Source organism: Meles meles, chromosome 9, assembly GCF_922984935.1.
Source record: "Meles meles chromosome 9, mMelMel3.1 paternal haplotype, whole genome shotgun sequence".
Lineage (NCBI taxonomy): Eukaryota > Metazoa > Chordata > Mammalia > Carnivora > Mustelidae > Meles > Meles meles.
The window spans coordinates 59,002,628-59,021,373 of NC_060074.1; the positions used below are offsets into that span (position 1 = coordinate 59,002,628).

Here is an 18,746-nt window from a genome sequence, read left to right on the forward strand (position 1 = left end):
CCATGATAACTTTATACTTTTAGATAGTTTTAGAGTGTTGCAGTTCAGTGATACTATTTATTTTACATTTCTTTTAAGTGACACTTTGGTTCATGTTTAATCAGCAGGTATTTTAATAACATAATAAAATTGGCTAAATAATTGATACCAGTTCACACTAAGAGAAAGGTGGAGTAATATAACTAATAGTGTTAACAAATTTGTTAAAAGGCCTGAGTAGGTAACACATAGAGGCGTTAGTTTTATCCTGTTATAATGGCAAATGCCTTTTTTTTTTTTAACACTTAGTCAACAAGGGCTGCCCAAGTAAAAGTCACAGCTTTTTATGCTGGATAAGGTTTTAACCTTCTAAATGGGGGTGGGGTGTGGGGAACCATGTCTCATTTAAGTTAACCACACTTAAAATTTATGGATCTGGATGTTAATTTCTGTTTTACTAAACATAGCAGATCAAAACTCATTGTACAGAGATAAGCTTAATGCCTTTATGGAGTCAGAATAGGTATTATAAAACCAATTGGGTAGATGTTCATGGTTTATATAAAGGTTGGTTGCACTGCTTGTGCCTTTGGCTCATCAGTTTACCCCATAGTTCTGTTAAGTAGCTGATTTTATTGCGCGTTAAAGTGTGGATTTTCTCCCTTTTTAAAATAAACTCATTTTTGAAGAATCAGACTTATGTAAGTGATTTTAAAGTTGACTGTTGAATATTGAGAAGTTATGTAGCAGATGTGATTACTGTATTTTTATAAAGGGTTATATGCAAATATTTTAGTTACACATTTTTTACAGCAATATATAACTAAATCATTCCAATTTTTAAATTGTAACATTAATTTAAAATTTTAACAATAGACTATAAAGTTACAGAACATTTAGTTTAGTTTTTTTAAGTAAACTGCCACCAGTGTGGGGCTCAAACTTACAATCCCAGGATCAAGAGTTGCATGCTGTACCAACCAAGCCAGCCAGGTGCCCCGTAGATGTTTCTTATTTTACTTAACCTGTTAACGGTGATATGTGTGTTTCTGTTTTATAGTGGCATTGTGTGAAATATAGGTCAGTTTTCTTTAGTTTTTTATTTTAGCTTTTGCTTAATACCATATTAGTTATACCAGTGTCTTCAGGTACAACTAATAGTTGGGTTTTTTGTTTGTTTTTGTTTTTTAAGATTTTATTCATTTGTATGAAAGAGAGGGAGAGCAAGAGAGAGCACGAGCAGGGGGAGGGGAGAAGGAGACTCACCACTGAACAGGGAGCCCAACCACAAGGATTGATTCCTGGACTCTGGAATCCTGACCTGAACCAAAGACAGATGTTCAACCAACTGAGCCACCCAGGAACCCTCTAATAGTTGTTTTTAAAGGACCTTGAAATTTAAGTTACATCTTGTTCAGTCCTTACACAAAATGGCTTTCTGCTTTTATTTATTATGGTGATAGTAGAATCATTGTTACAAGGTCAGTAGAGAACTTGATAGTTCACACACTATATAAGCTGGTAACTTTAGAACAATGCTGTTTGATTAAGCGCCAGAAAGCAACTATTTTCTCCATTATTTTTTATAGTAGTAATAGCCAAGTGTAAAAATTCAAAAATACTTGGGTCCAAGTTTTCATTTGGTTTAATCATTGTGTAGTTTTTCATTTTAGTTTACCCAGCATTTTGCTTAGTTTCTTAAACACATAAGTTCTCAAAAAGTGAAAAATGATTGAAGTAATTCAAATTCTATGCATTTATTCAGATGTTTTTCATTATACAAATGGGACATGTATAATCTGTTGATGTTTGTGATCACCACGTGTACATTTTAGTTGAATGTAAACATAGCCTAACAATGACTACCTTAAGTCTAAAAAACCTTTGGATCAGTTTCTGTTTGTGAAATCACTTTGTTAAATTGATAGGGTTGCATATATGAGGCATGAGGGCAGGGCTAGTTAAAAGGACTTGGAGACTTTCAGTGTGTGAGTAATAAAAACCATCATGTCTGCTTTGCTGGAAAATGCCTCATAGTTCTGGGATTCTCATTACTACCTCAATACCCTGACTACTCCTACTCCATACATTCCCCCTTCTTGAATTCTCTAATACTTTGTTTTTCTTGAGTTACTTGGAATAGAGCTTTATCTGTGTCTTTGCCTAGGGTAGCCACCTAACACCTGAAGTATCTTGAGATGTCAGCATAAGGAACTTTTTTTTTTTTTAATATTTTATTTATTTGACAGAGAGAAATCACAACTAGGCAGAGAGGCAGGCAGAGAGAGAGGAGGAAGCAGGCTCCCTGCCGAGCAGAGAGCCCGATGTGGGGCTCGATCCCAGGACCCTGAGATCATGACCTGAGCTGAAGGCAGAGGCTTTAACCCACTGAGCCACCCAGGCGCCCCCAGCATAAGGAACTTTTAAAAAAAATTTTATTGAAGTATAATGAACATATAGTGTTTATATTAGTTTCAGTTGTATAATATAATGAATCAACAGTTATTTACATTTTTCAGTGGTAACCAAAATAAGTATACTTTTCAGTCCTTTTATTTATTTCACCCATCCCCTCTCTGGCAACCACCATTTGTTCTATTTAAGAATCTGATTTGTTTCTTTCTGTCTTTCTTTCTTTCTTTTTTTTTTTTTTTTTGTTCATTTGTTAAATTCCACATATGACTGAAATCATATGGTATTTATCTTTCAGAGAAAGGAACACTCAACAGTATTCTTTATTGGTTGTTATTTTATTCCTTAATTTATTTGCATTATTAAAAGAAACATCATGAACATTCTGATTTATGCAAACATCTCTGATTATTTACTTAAATAATTTCTAGGTGTACAAAAGTAGGGTCAAAAAGTTTGCAGTTGTAAGGCTCTTAATATTGCTCAGTCGCTTTTCTGATAGATTATACCAGTTCACATTCTCACTAACAGTGCTCAGAGTGTTTCTTTTATAATACTCTCTCCAAAATTAGGCATTGTGTAAAGCTTGTGTGATAGAAAACAACGTCTTAATGTGTTAATTGGCATTTCTTAATTAAAGAAGGTCAACTAGTGAGGTTGAACATTCTCATATTTATTTCATCATATATTTATGTAATTACTTGCTTTATATTCTTTGTCCATGTTTCCATTACAGTTTTAGTATTTTGTTAATTTATATATTGACTTTTTGTCATAAATGGGGCAACTTTTTTTTCAGGTTTTTAAGAAAAATTTTTAATATTCAGAAATTAATGCCTTAGTATTTTATTCTTTTTAATGTTACTATAAATGGAATTGCTTTTGTAATTACTTTTTCTTTTTCTTTTTCTTTTTTTTTTTTTCCCCCATAAGTAGGCTCCATACCCAACGTGGGGCTTAAATTCATGACCCTGAGATCAGGAGTCCCATGTTCTACTGACTGAGCCAGCCAGGTGCCCTGCTTTTGTAATTTCTTTTTCAGATTGTTCAATTGTTCACAATAGACATGCAACTGATTTTTGTGTTGACTTTATAGCCTGCTCTTTTGCTAAGTTTATTTATTAGTTACAGTAATTTATGTGTAATCTTCAGAGTTTTCTACATGTAAGAGCATTTTGCCTGCAAACAGAGACAATTTTACTCCTTCCTTTCCAGTTTGGGTGCATTCTACCTCTTTTTATTGCCTAATTGCTTTGGCCAGAACTTCCAATACTAAGTTGGATAGAAGTGATGAAAGCAGGCATACTTGCCTACTTCCTGATTTTAGAGGAAACACTTTTTATTTATGGTAAACAAAGAATGTTATGGTCACTGTGGGCTTTCACATATGGCTTTTGTTTATTTTATTTATTTTTTTTAAGACTTATTTAATTTAGGGGTAGGGAGAGAGTGAGAATCTCAAGTAGACTCCCTGCTGAGCATAGAGCCAGATGTGGAGCTTGATCTCATGACCCCGAGGTCATGACCTGAGCTGAAATCAAGAGTTAACCGACTGAGCCACCCATGGACCCCTAGATACAGCTTTTATTATGTTGAGGTAGTTTCCTTCTACCCCTAGTTTTTCCAGTGTTTTTATTATGAAAGGGTGTTGAATTTGGTTAGATGCTGCTGCTTCATCAGTTGAAATAATCATGTGGGTTTTTTTCCCTTCATTCTGTTGATGGGGTGTATTACATCGGTTAGTTTTCATATGTTGAACCATCCTTGCATTTCAGTCATAAATTCCCCTTGGTCATATGTAAAACAATTCTTTCCATATGCTGCTGAGTTTTGTTTTCTAGTATTTTGTAGAGGTTTTTTGCACCAGTGTTTGTAAGAGATATTGGTGTGTAGTTTTTTTGTAGTGTCTTTGTCTGGCCTTGGCATCAGGGTAATACTGCCCTCATAGAATGAATCAGTAAGTTTCACCAATATTTTTAGCCCAGTTTTGTTATAATTTGATTTCTTCCTAAATGTAAATTATTAATCTGTCTGGATGGTGATGTAATGTGATATGGAGAAACACATTTAGTTTTAAATTTTTTCTGTATTAAATATTTAAAAATTAGAGTATGTTCAATTCTGTGGTGATAACTTTGTAATCTACTGAAAGAAAACTTTCTGGAACAATATAATAAGTATCAAGACATAAATAACCTGAATTTATTAATATCACTGAAAAACTTATTATGATCAGTTCCAAGGTCAGTTTTAGAGCCATATTTAATACTGAACTCTTCCAAATTTTTAAGACAGATAATTTAGTATTTACAGTTGATCATTGAACAACACAGGTTTGAATTACCTGGGTCCATTTATACACAGATTTTTTTCAATAAATACAGTATGGTACTCTAAGTGTATTTTCTCTTATGATTTTCTTAATAACCTTTTCTTTATTATAAAACTACAGTATATAATCCATATAAGATACAGAATATCTTAATTATTTAAATTAACTTCTGTTATCAGTAAGGCTTCTGGTCAACAGTGGGCTTTTAGTAGTAGTACTATTAAGTTTTGAGGGAGTCAAAAGTTATATGTGGGTTTTTGACTGGGTGGTTAGTGCCCCAACCCTTGTATTGTTCAAAGGGTAGCTATATTATTTATTACTAGAGCACAGAAAATGATAAAGTGTAAAATTTCACAATTATTTTTAAATCTAGCATAATGATTAAAGTTGACACATTTAACACAAAAGAGAAAATGCCAGGCTGGTCTCACTTGTAAAAAGGGAAACAAAAACGCTTTAAAAAAAAATAAAAGTAAATCGTGTCAACAGTTTATCCCAGGTGTAGAAAGGGATTTAATACTGGGAAATCTATTACTATAATGTATCACTGGACAAAGGCAAGGTGGGTAACCTTAGTAGCCATTATGGCTGTGTTTACAAAAAAAATATAGGTATGTTACTGACTGATAATTTCACCTTTTATTTTGTTTTAATTTTTATTTGTAATCAGCTTATACATGAATTTCCATTTTAAATCTTATGAAAGGCTTTTAACGAGGTACTTTAATTCATTCATATTTTTCCTTTACCAGTATATTTGATCTTACCTTATATTTGCTGTTTTTTTTCTGTTCCCTTCTTGGTTCCCTACTGGTGTTTGTGTGTTTTTGTTTTTTTAATTATCAGTGTTGTATTTGCTTTTTTTCCTCCAGTGATTTTGTAAGGTGATGTTCAGTTTGAATGCTTATTGTGATGATTTTTAGGTTGTTCAGAAGACTTTTTAAGGGGTGCCTGGGTGGCTCAGTCCATTAAGCATCTGCCTTTGGCTCAGGTCATGATCCCAGCATCCTGGGATGGAGGCCCTCTTCGAATTCCCTGCTCGGTGGGAAGCCTGCTTCTCCTCCCCACTCACCCTGCTTATGTTCCCTCTCTTGCTGTGTCTCTCGCTGTTTAATAAATAATAAAATCTTTAAAAAAAAACTTTAAACCATATTTCTGTAATAGTCAAAATCAGTACTTAGAGTTCTTTTTTTTCCCTCCTTGTATATAATACAGAATTTTGTTTACTTCATTTCTTTCCACTGCCCTGTATTGTTATTTGGACAATATCTGTGGTTTTGAACCCTGTTTATTTGTATTGTTTAGATCTATATCTGTTTTTAACTGCTTTCAATAATCTTAACAGATGGCTTTTCCATTTTTCAGGTTTTAATTTTGATTTGTGGGGGCACAACTGGTTGATTTATTCAAGAAATTCTTTGAAGGAGGACACATGGAATCATATTTTCTGAGTCCTTGTGTACTTAGTAACATGTTTGTGGACCTTCAGACATTTTTTAAATTGAGGATAATATTTCTGACTCATAGGGTTTCTCTCTTAAAACTTGGAAACTTTCTTTCATTGTTTTCTGCCATTTAATGTTGCGAAGAAATCCAAAGGCAACCTGAGTTGCATTTTTTTCACCAGGTTAGTTTTTCTACTTTCGTGTCTTTAGGAATTTTGCTTTATCCATGTAATCAAGATTTACCCAGAGTGCCTGGGTAAATTATCCAAATCTTGATTTTGGCTCAAGTCATAATCTCAGGGGTGTGAAATCAAGCCAGTGTCGGGCTCCAAGCTAGGCATAGAGCCTACTTAAGATTTTCTCTCTTCTGGGGCACCTGGGTGGCCCAGTGGGTTAAGCCCCTGCCTTTGGCACATGCCTGAGTCATGATCTCAGGGTCCTGGGATCGTGCTCTGTTTCTGGCTCTCTGCTCAGTGGGGAGCCTGCTTTCCTCTCTCTGCCTGCTGCTCTGCCTACTTGTGATCTCTCTCTCTGTCAAATAAATAAATAAAATTTAAAAAAAAAAAGATTCTCTTCTTTTCCATCTGCCCCTCCCCCCAGTCTTAAAAAAAAAATGCCCAAGAATCTTCAAGGTGTAATACTTTGTTCATTGATTATTGCCTGACGTTTAGTGATCTGAAAGTTGAAAAAAAATTTTTTTTTCATTCGGGAAAGTTTTCTTCAGCTTTACCTTTACTTATTGATTCTATTATTTTGTCCATAGGAACAACTGTTTCTTAGCTTATAGCTCCTTTGTCCTCTAGTATCATTGTATTTTTAGTAATTTTTATCTCTTCACTCTACATTCTAAGACATCATCTTTAGGTGTTCTGTATCAGTGAATTAAACCTGTCATCATATTATTTTTACCCTTGTTTCCTCCCGTGTGATTTTAGTTCTTAATTATTTTTCATCTTTTCATCTTAGTCTGTTTTTGAACTGTTTCAACATTAGGAAAGTTTATATTATACTGATGCCAAATAGTTTTCTAAAGTTTTGTTTATGAGTCCTATTTTCAGATTTCTTTCCTCCCTTTGAATCATCAGGATGCTATTGCTCAGGAGCATTTGCCAAAGGACAATGTAGGTATATCATCCATAGTTCCACATTTTTCTTAACTTTGGTTAGGTTAACCGTAGTTTCCAGGGTCTTTAATGGAGTTTTCTTCTTCTTTGCCTGGTTGTATGATATTCTGGACAGGTAAGCATTTGAAAAGTGGTAGTCTTAAATATTCACAACTACCAGAGTTCCTTAACATCTGTCCTGTAGACAGTATTTTACACGGGTTACCCTTTTTGTTTTTATTTCTTATAAGAATGCAGTTCAGGGGCACATGGCTCGCTCAGTCAGATGAGCATGTGATTCTTGATCTCTCGATCTTTGATCTTAGGGTTGTGAGTTTGAACCCCATATTGGGTATAGAGATTACTTTTTAAAAAATGTGCTATTCACCACTACAAACTCTTCTCTACATCTTGTCAAGTTTTTTTCTGAGAAATTTAGTCTCTGACTAAATAAAGAAACAAAATAGTAATGGAGTGAGAGGAGCAACAGGAAATATCACTGGCTGTTCTCTCAAAAAACAGCACCCATCCAGTAGAGAAATAGCTGCATGGTTTTCTCTTAGTATGGTTCTAAACTAGAAGAAAATAGTGAAAGAGGAGGTAATGATCTTTTATATCCACTTACATATGGCTTGTTCTCTCTCACAGATTGACTGATGGGTATTTTTCATTTCAGTTACATTGGCTAATAGTACTTCAATTTATTCATTTCTTTTTTTGCTAGGTACTGGTTATATGTTGAACAAAACAGACTTGTTCTTCTTTAATTGGTGGCAGGGGTATTTTCTAGACTTTGTCAGTAATACATTTTGCTGATGATTTGATGTTTTATTTCCCTGTTCCTTTTTTTAGTATTTTTTGGCAAGTTAAGAAGGGCTGCATTAAAAATGAATGAATGAATGAAAGAAAGAAAGAAAAAGAAATACTGTATTAATAACTAGTCTAGATGCCAGTTTAAATTCTTTCTCCGTATGAAATTTTTAAGTTACTCTGGATTCAGGAAATAACCTCTATGAATAAATACAGTGTTCATTATCCTAATTTAAAGTAGTACTTCCCCAAAACCTCTTATCACAGCTAACTTACTACTGTCCTCACCTTTTCCTTAAACTTTACTTTCTTAGTTAGGTGGATAAAATTATCATATCAACAAAATTATCATGTTTTAGGGTTCCCTGGGTGACTCAGTTGGTTGAGCAGCGATGCTGATGCTGACGGTTGACGTTGGCCCAGGTCACGATCTCAGGGTCCTATGATCAAACCCTCTGTGGGACTCTGTGCTCAGTGGGGAGTCTGCTTGAAGATTCTTTACCTCTTCCTCTCCTCCCACCCCAGCTCGCTTGTGCATGAGCTCCCTCTATCTCTCTCTCTCTTACTCAAATAAATAAAACTTTGAGATTCATCTCTATTTAAAGATAAGCAATAAAGCTGCATTAAGCAATAATAAATGAAGAATTACTTTTGGTTTTTAAATTTGTTATCTGACATTTATTATTAAAAAGAAAGCGAGACATTTGATTTTTCTTACCCCTTTGTACATAAGGAAACAAATAATTTCTGTAAGAAAAAAAATAATTTTGTATTCTTGTTTTTAGAGAGAACTTATTGTGAAACTTTTTATATTTAATGCTCCTAGCAAATATTATGACTTTTTAAACAAAAAATAAAAATCACAGAATTTAGCATATAAATAGGAAGAAGCACAAAATACATATAGACCTACTTATACATCTGAAATGTAGTAAGTAAAGTGATTGATTAATTTTAGTAAGTAAACCTTTAAAAACAAGATAGAATGTTGATTTATACTTCGGATAACTAACATTTGCTTTGTAATTTGTAATAGAGTTATTGTCAAGAAAAGGGAACTTTGAGCAAAACAGAACCTGGCAATTATAGGACACATCTCATTTTAATTTTCCAACTGTCAAGTATGGAAAAACAAGAAAGCTTTCTGTGTACAGAATTAGATGTATAAGACTGTAGTCATCTTGAGGGTAAGGACCCTATGTAAAATACCTTGTGCCTCTGAACGTTACAGTCAAAAGAGGCTTGTGCTTTTGATGAGGGAAAATATAAAGTCTCCCTTAACCTTTCTAAGTTAGATAGTAACATTTGTTTTAAAGGTGGTAGTCAGAATTTGAAAGTATTTTCATGATGGCTACACCAGTCAGCAGCCAGTTTGTTCACACCTGGTGCACTTGTGTTAAATTTATTGTATTGCTGGCAGGGAGGGTGGGGGGACAAATTTATAGGCGAAGTGCATAGTATGTTGTTCACAGCTCTTTCACCTAGGGATTAAAATCTTCTGCCCCTTCCCCCCAGCTATATCTACTCATCTGCCTAGATCCCATAGCCCTAAAGTGCATGCTGTCTGTAGCTGAAAATCAGTCTCAGATTGAGAAGAAGAAACATGTCTAATTGGTGCTTTGTAGTTATTTTGTAGCAGAGGTAGATTAGCATTGCTGAGAGATTAAGCTTTATGTCCATTGGACACTTGCCTGAGCACTAATTTTGATTTGTTTTCCATAGGTTTGATGCTTATAAAGTTGTTTTATTTGTGTTGTACCTGAATAAAAGGATATTTAAGAATAAAAGGATACATAGGTTTTCCCAAAACTCTTAAAAACAATCAAGTTTATATAACATATAACTTGAATTTTAAATTCATAAATTGTGTGTTTATAATAATCAATGTGCTTTTTTTTCTAGGGGCCACCTACAGATGCTCCTGCAGTGGACACAGCAGAACAAGTCTATATTTCTTCCCTCGCACTGTTAAAAGTAAGAATTGAATAGAGATACTTGCTTTACAGAACTCTGTTGCTTTTACTTTTTCTTGGGAATATTTATTATCTTAACCCTCAAACTTAAGTCATTGCTCTAGGTACATCTGTAAAAGGGGAGTGTTTTTTTTTTTTTGTTTTTTTTTTTTTGTTTTTTTTTTTTTAAAGATTTTATTTATTTATTTGATAGACAGAGATGACAAGCAGGCAGAGAGGCAGGCAGAGAGAGGGGGTAAGCAGGCTCCCCGCTGAGCAGAGAGCCCGATACGGGGCTCGATCCCAGGACCCCGGGATCACGACCCGAGCCGAAGGCAGAGGCTTTAACCCACTGAGCCACCCAGGCGCCCCAAAGGGGAGTGTTTTATTTCCACTGAAACAAACTTAGATTATTTAACAAAAAAAGTTACTAAGGATCTAACAAAAAAAGTTACTAAGGATCTTAAAGCTTTATATCTACCTATCTTGCTCCTTGCAGATGTTAAAGCATGGTCGGGCTGGAGTTCCCATGGAAGTTATGGGTCTGATGCTTGGAGAATTTGTTGATGATTACACCGTCAGAGTGATTGATGTGTTTGCTATGCCACAGTCAGGAACAGTGAGTACTTTTTATGGTTGCCTGCTGTAAGTAAATGTGTTTCTTTTCTCTTTCCTTTTCCTATGCAAAATAATTTTGATCACATTACATTTTCTTTTCCTGATAGGAAGAATCCATCATAAGATTAATGATAGAAATTTATACCCTGTATGGAATTAAATCACTCATCTTTTAAGTGCATCATGAATTCCCTATAGATCCACAAACTGAATGATGCTAGCATTAAATCCCTTAACTCACACTTTCAGCTTTAACTAGTATAGAATACCAGACTTATAAGTTCGTTACCCTAAACTAGTAGGGTATTAATTTGAACACTCCATTCAGAAGATTTTAGAGACCCTCTTAATTAGTCTTTAAATTCACATATGTTATCTAGTCCTCATGTTTTACTCCTTTTGATTTGAAATATGGTCCCCCAATTTTTGTTAGTGATAAATGACTTTAAGCTTTTCATATTCAAGTGTTAAGTTTAAAGAAACTGAAAAATTGTGGTAAGTTTTAGTTCATTAGCCCAGGCTGGTAATTTCTTCATAGAGGAAGTGTACTACATACAAATTTTGGAAGTCATCTACTTTACCTGTGTAAATGCAGTATTCTTTCTGGAGGGTTTTTGTTTTGTTTTGCTGTTTTGTTTAATGCATTGGACTTGTGTAAAAAGGTATGCATTTAGATCTAAAGAAAATGGCCCCCCCAAAAAAAACCATTCTGCTTTTCTTACAAAAAGCTATACATATATCCTTTTCATCTTTTTGCCTAGAAAAATATAATATGTGTATTGTTCTGATGGTTGTTTTTTCTGTAACATGCAACATTTCTCTTACTGAGCTGTATAAAATAACTAGATTAAAGAAATTGTCGTAAAGCTGTTTGCTTGTTTGCTTTGTTTGAGGCTCTTTAACGGTATACCTCAATAAAATAGAAAATAGAGTAAAACAAGTTATATATACATGTATATGTATATGTGTATTTTTAAAGATTTTATTTATGTACTTATTTGACAGAGAGACACAGCGAGAGAGGGGACATAAGCAGGGGGAGTGGAAGAGGGAGAAGCAGGCTTCCTGCTGAGCAGGGGAGCCAGACACGGGGTTTGATCCCAGGACCCTGGGATTATGACCTGAGCTGAAGACAGATGCTTAATGACTGAGCCACACAGGCAACCCTATGTTTTTATTATTTATTTATATACAGAGAGAGTACATGCTGAGGGGTGCAGTGTAGAGGGAGAGGGAAAAAATCCTAAGCAGACTCCATGTTTGGCAGAGCCTTATGTGGGGCTCGATTTCACGACCCTGAGACCGTGACCTGAGCTGAGATCAAGAGTCAGTCCCCTTAACCAACTTAGCCACCTAGATGCCCAAACATTTTAAGGTTTTATTTATTGTTGTTTATTTGAGAGAGAGAGCAAGAGCACGAACGCGTGTGAGTTAGGGGAGGGGTAGAAGGAAGGGGAGAGAAGGAATTTTAAGCAGACTTCCCATTGAGTGTGGAGCCCAGTGTGGGGCTTGATCCCAGGAACCATGAGAACATGAGCCTAAATCGCGAGTCGGATGCTTAACTGACTGAACTACCCAAGTGCCCCATTCTTTAAAGGTTTATTTATTTATTATTATTTATTTCATAGAGAGAAAGAGAGGCCCCCGCATTTTAAATTGAGTAGTTACTATAGATTGCAGTGTATTTCTAAGTAATGCAAAATATAGACAAATATGCAAATTTTTCTCCAAATGGACTAGTTTGTTGAGGTAAACTAATTTAGATCTGCTGATTTTGCCCACCTGGCTATCCATTGTATTTATTTTGTACATTTGGATATAGGGAAGTATTCTGCGTATTAACTAAAGATTTAGATTTACCTAAAGTAAGGCTATTTTTATATCTTAGGCTATTTTTACCTATATTTATCTTTTATCTTTTATGTCAGAATATGAATAACATAATAAAGTTAACTAGTATTTCTGTTACTTGTGGTCCTTATCAATTATAATAAGTTCTTAAACTTCGTTAACATTATATCCTTGTAAATACTTGTTTGACAATATGAAGTAGAATATTTTGATCTTTGTGTTCGTTCTGTGTAGTAGATTAGAAGGGTTTTCTTCTGGCCTGAGTCAGCTTTCTATAAAGATAAATGTTTCTGTCTCATTCTTGTGGTTTTTGTTTTGTTTTTTTTAAATACCCTTTAAAAATGTAAAAGACCTATAGGCAACAGATTGTATACCCCTGTTCTTGAGGATGCTCTCTCAGTTGGAATTCAAATATTGTTTGTTTTGGTGGGAAGGAAGTACTTATGTTAACTGGTTTACTGGGATAGATTAGAATTAAATCCCTGATGTTAGAAGAAAGCCTTGTAGAGCTAACATGGCAATGATTTATCATTGGAGAGATGACATGAATGCCTTTAATTCTTCCATGTTCTAGGGTGTTTTGGTTGAACTAGCAAGGTAATGCAATATTTAAAAGAGTTGGTTATAGATTGTCTCTAATGGGGAATGGGGGAGGTGGGAGTGGAGAGAGAGAAAAAAAAAATTTTTTTAAGACTTTATTTATTTGAGAAAGGGGGAGAGAGAGAAGCAGACTCTCCTCTGATCCGGGAGCCCATTGTGGGGCTTGATCCTGGGCTTTTGGATTATGACCTGCGCCGAAGTAAAAAGCTTAACCAACTGAGCCACCCAGATGCCTGGGAGAGAGAGCATCTTAAGCAGGCTCCACACCCAGTGCGGAGCCAATGTGGGGCTCAATCTTACAACCCTGAGATCATGACCTGAGCCAAAATTGAGAATAGTTCTAACTGAGGCACTGAAGTTCCTCCGCTCTCAACCCACCCACCAATAAAACAAACAAAAGCTACTCTGGGAAATTCGTAAATTATTTTCCTTCTTTGAAGTATTGCTATTACTGAGGAAAAAGAAGACTTCAGGTTGTTAATTATTCTAATAGCTGAATAGTAAACAAAGCTTTGGATGGGATGGAAGGAACATAGTGCTTATCAGCTATCAGAGATGGCATTTGAAAGTATGCTTGCCAAGGTAGGTCTTACCAAAAATAGTTGGTTCAGTTATTTGGTATTTCTGGTAGTAGTAGTTGTGTGTGTGTGCTCACATGCATGTGCACATATGTGTAGCCATGGCCATAAGTTCTTAAAAGATTCTGAAAACTGTCTTAACTCATTAGCTAATAGAGGTTTGGTACTTGGCGGTTTTAAAAGAGTCATTAAAGTATGGCTTATAATTGATAAAAGTGGGAATCAATTATCAATATCTAAACCTAAAAAATTACTTTGGTATCCCAAAATAATATGTATAGGGGACTTGGGAGTAGCTTTTTGTTCATGTAGAGTGAATAAATGTTTGTGGGTCTATTTTCAGAGTTCTGAAAGCCAATTATATTTCTTTCTGTCTAAACCAGGGTGTCAGTGTGGAGGCAGTTGATCCAGTGTTCCAAGCCAAAATGTTAGATATGTTGAAGCAGACAGGAAGGTGAGTATTTTAACTGATTATATAAAGGAATAATGGGAAGTATTTTTAGACATGTAGTTCAAAAATCTTACGTTTATGAATATCATATCTAGGAAAAAAAGTCATGTAGTTAATGTAAAAGTATCACTTGCAATGCTATGTGTCACCTACCTAGCTAGTATCTCTTTCTTCTAGAATCAAAGAAATTTGCCAATGAGAAAACTGCCTCATGTTAAAATTCTCAACCATCATATAGTAAGCTTGGGCTGTAGCTTCCCTGTTTAGCATATGGAGTTACTGTCTAGTCACTTACAATTGAAAGAGCTTGTATGTTCCGCGTATTGGAACTGAATAAGATTCTGAATATTTAATTATATTAAGCCTATGATTTTTAAAGGGAGAGAAAGTAGAATTCAAATATTCTTCAAGGTCTCCCCCCTCCCCCCCCCCCCGATTAAATCTCAATAGTTGTCATTCTCTTGCTCAAATTCTTCTACTGTGGAAGAAACTTCAAAATTAATGTTAGCAAAAGGCTCAGCAGCTGAGCAGAACAGTGCAAATTGGTTTTTGACTGAGTTCCTAGTTCTACTGCTGGTTTAATTGATATTTAATCCTTTCACAACAGTGGATCCTGGTGTCCATTGTTAAAATTGTACTCTGCATGGAAAATCCAACTCCCAGACCTAAGGAGTTAAAGAGTAGATATTTACTTGAATGCTGAAAGGGTAAAACTGGCTCAGAGAAAGTGTGGTAACAAGGTGAAAAACTGAAAGCCTTATCTACCACTGCTAATGTGCGTCTCTTAATGATAGCACTCCTTTGTCATGCTTACTCATTTCCATGTTTTCTGGATAATATGGTGTATGATTTCAGTGTTTCTAATGGTGCTTTTTTCACACCTGTGTGTTTTTCATCTCTTCCTAATTTATACCCTGTTAGTGTGTTGTTTCTTTTCCTATCATAAATGTGTATTACTTGTTCTGTTCTGAACTGCCGAATGCCCTCTTTGTTTCAGGCCTGAGATGGTTGTTGGTTGGTATCACAGTCACCCTGGCTTTGGTTGTTGGCTTTCTGGTGTGGATATCAACACTCAGCAGAGCTTTGAAGCCTTGTCGGAGAGAGCTGTGGCAGTGGTTGTGGATCCCATTCAGAGTGTAAAAGGAAAGGTAGAGTAGATTCTGTCTTTATTAGCATCTACTGCCACATTCTGTTTACAAATACATTAAATTAAAATTTCTTTTGTTTAAAGCAGGATTCTCACACACAAAAAACCCCTGTCTGGGTACTTTAAAAAACCTGTACAAGTTGAAAAATGTGTCATCTTAATATTAGCAATATAACTACTTAGAGGTTTGTTTCTACTTTAATCAGGTATTGTCTAATCATAAATGTTTATTTTTAAATTTGTATTTCATAGGTTTAGGAATGTTCAACCTTACTAAAACCCTGCTGTACACATTTTATTAGTTTTTTAATAAACATTGTTCTACATTCCTTTATTTTAGAATGGTGAATTTGGGATTGGCACATTTTATGTATCTAGTTAAGGACACTCTGTTTTGCAGACTTTGTGCAGGACATATTCTGGAATTGGATGTTGCGAATATTTTAGACAATGAAAACTTGACCTAAACACTTAGTATCAGCCATTCGCGTTTTTGGAGTGAGGACACAGATGAATGATTAAATATGCTAAATGATTATGAAAAGACATTAACTTGCAAAGCATATTGGGTTATAGTTGTTCTTTGTTGAAATCTTTTGTTCTTGTTTAGTTCTTTTTTTTTTTTTTCTCCCTTCGTTCGTTCTTTCTTTCTTTCCTTTTTTTATTTCTTTCTTTCTAGCCCCATATGCCATTTTCCTATTTCCTGCCTCATGACAGCAGGGAGCAGCTCTATTATCACCTTCACAGAGCTGTCTGCAAATGTGAGAGGCAATTCGATTTTGCTCAACCACAGGGAGAGTGGATTAGAAAAACTACAGAACATAGAGAAATTGGCTAGGTGGTTACTGCTTTAAAATACTGCTGAGGTGTCTTGTTTGAGCTTGTACTTCCATTGTAGTGTAGAATAATTGTTAAAAAAAAATCACAATACATTTATGGAATCCTTTTTATGCAGCTTTTACAAATAATTTTTAGAGCACTTAAAAATAAATATTAGCTTGCTATCTATCAGACCTGGAGTTTGCTAGTATTGCGGATTACATTTACATCTGCTCACCAGCTCAAACAAACTAAATATGGCTGTTAAACATGGAGTTTTTATCTGTCATGATTTGAAGTTGAACACTTTCTGACATCACATTATTATGATGAATAAAAATTGAGGTCTTCTCTAAATCATGATCATATTACATGTGATTTAGCTTTTCAGAGGTGAAATCTAGCCACAAAAACAATAATAGAAACCGATACACTAGACAATTTCAAAGTGGATTACTTCAGATGTTTGCATATACCTATATTTCAATTTACTTTTTTATAACTAAGTATATTATTACTTAACTGTACAGATAAAAAGAGTGGAAAATCCTTGACTTTTATTAGTTTTATGAATTATAGTACAGTATAATACTTCTTAAATCTAACTCCTGATAATTAAGATACCTTTTTAATAACTCAAATTAACTCATTTAAGTAATAATTAACATTTTAGAAATACAATAGTTATCTAATTAAGTCTCTCTACCACAATATTTACAAAAAATAATTGAAGCTTCATGTTAATTGAAGCTTAATGTAAATAGAATTCTATTTTGCAGTATTAGTGTATCTGACTTTTTATACTTGACTCGTGACAGTAGCCACTTTGAAAAGGAAAATATAAACTTAAATACAACAAAAGCAGACATTCTCAAAACAAAATAAATATGTATTTTTAGTTATCTTGTTTATAGCATCTTAAAGGACAGTTTTATATTATATAACTGGAATTTTCTTTATTTCTAATTAAACATAATTCATGTTAAAAGAATGAATTTTAAAAATACACTTGTGTGACATGACTTGTCATCTAGTAAAATGTAGTTATTTTTTCAAAATAACCTATCTAAAATTACTTGATAAAATCATAGGTATCACTGTCTAGATTTATAGTCATTAAAAAATAGTTCTGAAAAATTTAGTATATATACCTATCACTGATGATTCACATCACTTCTTGTACCTAGCATGTAGATTCACACAATTTCATGGCCTGAATTAAGGATCCTGTTCTTTCTCAGTAATGTAACTTCATCTATAGGATGTCTGAGTTTGGTTATAATGTATGGTTCTTTTAGTGTCAGGACCTCCCAAAACTATGAGCCAAATGAAATGCTAGTAAATCCATGGCCAAAGTTTTCTAGTTAAAATATTAAACAAAAGAATATAAGCTTACGAAAAATGAAGAATAGCATAGGATTCTCCCTCTCCTTCTCCCTTCCCTGCATGTGATTTATCAAAGCTGTCAAAATATTTAGTAAGACAATGATTAGATCAGGAGTTAAAATGACAATCTATATGTAAATTATTGAAGTTGAGACTGTTCACTTAATACCTCTTTACTGTAAATTTTATATTTTCATTTTTATAAATCCCAATATTATCTATTTTTGAGTGATTAGGTAAGCACTGAATCTTTGTTATCTCATTAATTCTGAGTTTGATTTCCTTTTATAGCGACTTGATTGTATTTTTATGGAATTATTGCTGTGTGCCAGGTATTGTGTGATAAATATTTCAAGTTGTCTCATGTATTCTTTAGTAATTCTGGAGATCCCATTATTACTCCATTTTATCAATGAAAAGATAAAAAAAATTAGGGTCAAAGAGATTATTTTACCCAAAATTATAGCATTATTAAGCAGCAGAACAAGGATTTAAATCAGGTCTATAAAATTTCAGAGCTCAAGCTGTTTAAATGACTCTTTAAAAGTAGACAGTTAGAAACTATGTAATTAGAGGAACTCAGGATTGGCAAATGAGTATTAGAAGTCATTGCAAGACTTTTTCTTACCTTATATGGATAGATATCACTCCCTTCGTTGTAAGTCATGATAAGGGGCTACGCATTTTATCTAAGTTCTCAATAGTTCACTGTACTATTTATAGTAGTTACTACATATTAAATGATTTTCCTCATACAGTGTTTGTTGGTTTTTATTTTAAAAAGCAGTTTAGACAGACTCATTCCTCTCAGCTTTTGCAACATCCCTAGGACCAAAATTGAGACCTACATAAATAATTAAATATACTATATAATAAAGAATCTATAGCCCTCTGTATATTATGTAATCCTGTAAATGTTTAAAATCTTAAAAAATGTCTGAAAGGTGGAAAATGATAACATGTATAATTTAAACGGAGAGTAGCTAATATAGAAGTTAGTGATGAGCTCAACTCTAAACTTTAGTGAATAGTTTTAAAAATTCTGTTTTCGTTTATTTGTAAAATGTACATATTCAGATATTTTAAGCTTCAGTTCTCAAGTAGTAAAGTGGCAGCCTCTTAAAGTTTTGTTATCTTGTATTTTCAGCCCACAACTAGACTTGATCCAGCAGCAGATTTAGAAGTTAACTTAGCTTATAATATGATTATTATACTTCTTTAGGGCAAAAAGAATGATGACTTTGTGCAAAATTATAAAACTAC

General features: G+C 34.1%; 1 protein-coding gene across 3 annotated transcripts in view; it reads left to right on the forward strand.

Moving 5' to 3' along the window:
* Nucleotides 1-18,746, forward strand: part of PSMD14 (proteasome 26S subunit, non-ATPase 14) — a 103,454-nt gene that overhangs the window by 47,840 nt on the left and 36,868 nt on the right. For all 3 annotated transcript variants that reach the window (XM_046019753.1, XM_046019754.1, XM_046019755.1), the window contains exons 4-7: nucleotides 9,984-10,055; nucleotides 10,533-10,652; nucleotides 14,064-14,134; nucleotides 15,129-15,279. In XM_046019753.1, the coding sequence (XP_045875709.1) occupies nucleotides 9,984-10,055; nucleotides 10,533-10,652; nucleotides 14,064-14,134; nucleotides 15,129-15,279 (414 nt within the window). The remainder of the gene's footprint in view (nucleotides 1-9,983; nucleotides 10,056-10,532; nucleotides 10,653-14,063; nucleotides 14,135-15,128; nucleotides 15,280-18,746) is intronic.